General features: G+C 42.9%; 1 protein-coding gene across 1 annotated transcript in view; it reads left to right on the top strand.

Moving 5' to 3' along the window:
• LOC102913586 (NACHT, LRR and PYD domains-containing protein 1a-like) overlaps nucleotides 1-6,000 on the top strand; it is a 65,315-nt gene continuing 59,315 nt past the window's right edge. Inside the window, exon 1 of the mRNA XM_076543989.1 lies at nucleotides 1-55. Coding sequence (XP_076400104.1) covers nucleotides 1-55 — 55 coding nt within the window. The remainder of the gene's footprint in view (nucleotides 56-6,000) is intronic.

The raw sequence follows: 6,000 nt of genomic DNA, 5'->3' as shown, positions 1-6,000 counted from the left end.
ATGGACCTGGAGCTGCAGCATATGGAAGCCCAGGAAGAAAAGGACTTGATGCTAAGTAAGTACAACAAAGACCCCAACCCACTACTACTGTGACCCCTTCATCACCACTGATCCCTTCTGACAGAGTTTCCATCTGCAGGCTAACCTGTCAAAAGAGTTCACAGGCTCCAGGAGAGCCTCGAAGGGGAAGGCTTGCAGAAGACAATACCAGAATGCTAAGCCACACATAATTTTCTACACTGGTGCCTTCTCAGGCCCCGTGTGGTCCTCACAGTCCCCAGGAAGAAGCGCTCAGAAGCTGTAGGGAGAGAGGCAGGCATTCAGAAAGGGTTCTTAGAAGGTTGACACAGGGTTCAAGCCAGCTCCCAAGAGAAGCACTTAGTGACACAGAAGTTACAAGCCCAGACTTTGAAGCTGAGCAGAAGAAGACTACAGCCCTCCTCAATGTCTCCATCTGGGAAATGGGAAGGTAAACAGCTGTCTCCTTGAGCTGTGGGAGTAAAGTGATAATCAATATTGAATATTAAATAATCTACTATCTAATAAATGTTCAGTGATTATAAAAGCAAGCCCAGTGATTGCTGATGCTATTATATTTGCAACCCGGTAGGACAGAAGCTCAGAGCCCCACATGAAGGAGCTGGGGCTCAGAGAGGAATAGAGACTCAAACAGAGGACTAGTGTAGAACCAGGACAGGTGTGTGAACTTCATGGTCCCAGAGCAGGACCACTTCCCAGCAGCACTAGTGACAGTGTCTTTCTCCCACTGAGACTATAGAGAGGGGTATGAGGGTGAGCAGGAAGGACCCCAGCCTTGCTTGTTTGGCTTCTACAACTGCTTCTCTGACAAATGCAACCACTGTATCCTTCCCATAGCACATTCTTCCTCATTTTCCAGACACACAAGCACACCCAAAATGCAGTTCCCTAGCTAAACAAAAACAGGCAACTATTGAGCTCAGTCCACAAGGCTTGGAGACACTTTGAGATCTTAAAGGAAAAACGATTTAAATTGGAACCTGAGGAATCTGGATTCAGAAGCAGAGGTAAGCTGAACTTAGGGTTGGGATGGGACTTCAGAGCCACATAGATGGTATTTCTTCAAAGGTGAGCCTCTGCTTATATGGGAACCTGGGATGGGAAATTTAAATGGAAGGGCAGAAAAGCAATGGTGGAATGTGATGAGTCACAGGCTAGAAATGATCCTTTGGGGCTCTGCAGTGCTGAAATTGCATCTGACACAATAGGAAATTGGAACCCATGGGGGTCAGCAGCGAGCCTAGTGTAAATGGCATCCAGAATGCAGCTCAAAATATGAGTGGGAACTGAGGAACCTAGGGGGCATGTAGGTCCTGAAGCTCTGAGGTCTATTCTCTTGAGCTGGACCCCAAGAAGAGGGTAGGCTCTTGCGTCAGCTTGAGCAAGTTTCTTCTACTGACTCTCATATTTCATTCTCAGTTACTGAGGCCACTTCTCCTTCTCAAGCATCAAAATAGCCACTTCTCTCCAGTGCACAAGGTCTAGAGAGAGAGGTTAACTTGTCCTAGCTCATATAGCACATAGAGACAAACACAGGGCTGGAATCTAGAACAATGGAGCCTGAGAAATGACTTCCTCCTCCTTCATCCTGCTGCTACGCTATAAAAATCCTGGATACACATAACCCCTGTCCCTCTCTTCACAGTCCATTCTTCCCACCAAACATTAAGCTGGAGTAGCCTGAGTTCCATAGTAAAATCCTATTAAAATTTACTAACTCCGGGAATTAGTTACTTGTCATTTTTTACTGTTATTATGACAAAAGCAATTTAAAACTAAATGGTTTATTTGGCTCACAGATCAAGAATATAGACCATCAGGGCAGAAAAGCCATAGCTGCAAGACATTGAAAGAGCTACTCATGTTTTGTTTACTTGGGAAAAAGAAAGATGAATGCTGGTACTCAGGTCACTTTTCCTTTCTATTCAGTCCAGGACTCCAGCCCCTAGGATGGTGACATCTGCAATTAAGATGGGCCTTCCTACCTCAGTTTACCTAACCTATCTCTCCTACAAATCTCCCCAGGGACATTTCTACTAGGTACTTCTAGATCATGTGACATTGACAATACTAGCCATCACACCATCACATCATCTCACAGGATCATAGTAAGAGTTCAAAATGTTAGTGTCTAAAGCACAGTGGGTGTTGAGCTAGCTGTTTCTTCCCTGTCCTTTCTCACTGGGAGAGTCCTATTCACACCTTCACTAAGCTTGTCCAGCCACACCTCCAGACCACGAGTTTCCAGGCCAAGGGTCACCCAATCTTTCAATATCCGAAGGGGTTGTCTGGGGCCGGGGAACCTCCTTTCAACCCATAGCACAGCAATCTGGAAGCTCCTGACATAAGGTGACCTCCAGCTGAAAGTTTAAATTCACTGCTCAGGTAACATGAGCTTCTTAATGTAAAGCAAAGACATGATCAAAGATTCAGTCCCCTGGGGCAAAGTGTCAGCATAACACCCTGGACCTGGAGAGCCCTAGAGAGCAGCCTAGAGATTCTGCCCCTGGAGCCTCAGTGTTGAGCTCAGGACTGCTCCCATGAGGCCCTTGGAATTAAGGGCAGTGGCTTCTCCAGCACAAGAAACAGCTGGATTTCCAGGCAGGGAACTGGCAGACAGGAGAATCCATTACCACAGGATCCCTCATCACTCACCTTCCCAGGTGGCCAAGGGGTCATCAGGGGTTTGCTGACACCCACTCATGTCAGGACCTATGCCCAGGGCTTCCCTTGAATCTCACTCACACTTAAATCTCACAGTCACTCTTGAGAGAGAGACTGCTTGTTGTCCCACCTTGGGGACAAGAAGAGCAAGGCTTAGAGAAGTGAAGGCTCACAGTGGAAGAACTGTATTCAGCCTTCACTGTCACAAGTCACAAACTTAATGCCTCTGTCTTCCTCTCTCTGGCATCAGGGCAATGAGGACAGTCACAAAAGTCAGGAAAGTACAAGCTCTGTGTGCCAAGGGCTTGACCTTGAGCAATACTGCCTCTCAGTACTAGAAGATTTCATCTTTGAAGTCTGAGCTACACTCAAAGAAAAGCATCCCTTCTACTGCCAGCTTGCAGTAAACTTGTAGAATCCAGGGCCTTAAAATATGACCCAGGATTAAAGTGCATCAATTGACTTAATTGGTCCCACCACTTCCCATTCAAAATATAAAGAGAGGAAGAAATATAGGAAGGAACTTAGGCATCATATAGTGTAGGGTTTTTCTCCCTCTCACTGGGTTGGTGGGGTGAGGGAGAGGGAGTCACGACAAGTTTCCTGGGACAAAGACTCTGGAGACCAGCACTGAGGTGCAGATCTGGTTTTATGTGTATGTTCACTGGCATATATGCATACATTATCCAATCAGCTAAGGTCATAGAAAGTTACTGTCCAATGAGTTCAAATGACATGCAACCCACGTTATGTGAATGTGTGTGTGTTAGGGAGAGTGTGTCTAGTCAGTGTGTTTGCAAAGGGAAGAAAGCAGACAACACCCTGGGCTATGGCACCAAATTAGAGGATCTCCAATTATCTGGGACTCCATTATGAGTCATCTGTGTTCCAGGGACTCAGATCTGCTCAAACAGATACAGGAGGTGTTGGCACTTCTCATATTTTCTGTCTTTTAGTGACACCATCTAAACAGAGACTAAACTCTCATGTTCCCCTTTTTCTATTAATTCAAGGCTAAATGGTGCCATGAGAAGTACCATTTGAGTATTTGCTTGTTTTTTATATGTGATATAACCTTCCACATTGCAATATTATAGAAACATACAAATGCAATAACATCTTTGTAATGTAGTAACCTTAGGAATGAAAACAGCAAGTGTGATGTTATGAGGTCTGAAGAGTTGCTGTAATTAAACAGTCCATTGGATTAGAGGATTCTGGCATGCAGGGTGATGGGAACGTGTGTTTTGTATTAGCTTTTATCAACAGCAGATAAAAGACCAGTTGAAGAGAAAGACACTTTTCATTGATTCTAAGTCCTGATAGGTTGTCTCATCTCAAAACTTGAACAATATAATATCCAACAACAGCCTCATAGTAAATGCTCAATCCACATGGCATGCTTTGTGACATATCAATAAGAAAAGTGAGAAACTGAGTAAAGGGTATGACAGGACATTTTAGTCTTTGTGGATCTCTGTCACACCTGTACAGCTCCGCTGACACAGTCTTAAAGATGAACAGAAAATAGAACAACAAATAACCATGCTGTACTCCAATGATGCTGTGTTTATTGACATTCCTCTTGGTTTCATTTTGATGTTTCACTTTCTTCTTTCTTTCTTTCTTCCTTCCTTTCTTTCTTTCTTTCTTTCTTTCTTTCTTTCTTTCTTTCTTTCCTTTCTTTCTTTCTTTCTTTTTCTCTCTTGTGCATGCTTGCTCATTCATTCCCCCTCTCCCCCTCTCTTTCTTTCTTTATTTTAATCCAGAAATGTATTCCATGACATTTGCAAATATAAACATCATCAAACTCTGTTATTTTTCTTCTGTTGCCCCTCCTTCTCTTCCTGGCCCCTCCCTCTCCCCAAATATCCTCCCTTCTTTCATGACATACCTGCTCTATTACCCTATCCTGTCCCCTTCCACTCCCTTCAGATTTCTTCCTTTCCTTCATGGTCAGTCCTCTTATACTAAACATTAAATTATAAATTTCACATACCTTTCATGACAAGAAATAGTCTTCTTCTGATTTTATCTAACTTTTTACACTCATAACCACCATTCTCAGCTTACAAAATCAAGTGGCAAACAATGGCCAAATACAGGCAGGTATCCGTGTGTGTGTGTGTGTGTGTGTGTGTGTGTGTGTGTGTGTGTGTGTGTTTCAACAGAGTTTGTTAAACTCTATTCATGAAAATATTAAAACAAAACTCATTAAGAGCATTGGAGCAAGGAATTTTTTAAGGAAAACCAAACTTAAAAAACAAAGTTCTCTTTCTCATTTTTTAGAATAACATTTTTATGATGGCCCCACCCTGCTCCCTCTCAAATTCACAACCTCTTCTTCATATATATATATATATATATATATATATATATATATATATATATATATTCAAACAAATACTTAAATGCAACCTGCTGAGTTCATGTGGTGTTGCTTATATGTATATGATTATAGGACTTCTCAAGACCACCTACTCAATAACCATTAGGTTAATACTGGATAACCATTAGGGAGATCATCACTGGGAAAGACTAGCACCCCTTCTCAGCAGTCATTAAGTGACCACAGCTCTTCATCTAGAGATGGGGTCTGGTGAGATACTCCCATCCATGATGGCATGTCAACTGGTGTAGTCATTGTTCATACCTTCTTTAAGCAGCCATACTGTTGAGATTTCATTGGAGCACCTTCCCTGCCATATCTTTAGACACAATCTTGCAGCAGACTTCCTAGTTATCTGGCTCCTAGGATCTTTCTTCCTTCCTTCTTTTCCACAATGTTCCCTGAGCATTAGGGGTAGGGGTTATGTTGTAGATATATTGATGGAGTTGTTTATCTCATTGGTAAATTATTCTCTGAATTTTTTTTTTTTTTTTTTTTTTTTTTTTTTTTTGGTTTTTTTCGAGACAGGGTTTCTCTGTGTAGCTTTGCGCCTTTCCTGGAGCTCACTTGGTAGCCCAGGTTGGCCTCGAACTCACAGAGATCCGCCTGGCTCTGCCTCCCGAGTGCTGGGATTAAAGGCGTGCGCCACCACCGCCCGGCCTATTCTCTGAATTTTAACCAGGTGTGACTTTATGTAATGATCTCCACCTGCTTCAAAAGAAGCTTCTTGATGAGGAGGAAGAGCTATACTTATCTGTCATTTGTATAAGGACAAGTATTTAGAATGTAGTGAGGGTTTACACTGGTTTAATCAAGCAACAAAGGTAGTGATCAAGCAACAAAGGTAGTGTCTCCACTAAGATCCATGACCTCACTAGCCATGGGTGGTTGGTCTATAGTACAAAGCA

Source organism: Peromyscus maniculatus, chromosome 8 (assembly GCF_049852395.1).
Source record: "Peromyscus maniculatus bairdii isolate BWxNUB_F1_BW_parent chromosome 8, HU_Pman_BW_mat_3.1, whole genome shotgun sequence".
Lineage (NCBI taxonomy): Eukaryota > Metazoa > Chordata > Mammalia > Rodentia > Cricetidae > Peromyscus > Peromyscus maniculatus.
Note: the sequence above shows the minus strand (reverse complement) of the source record. Positions and strands in the feature narration are given on the sequence as shown.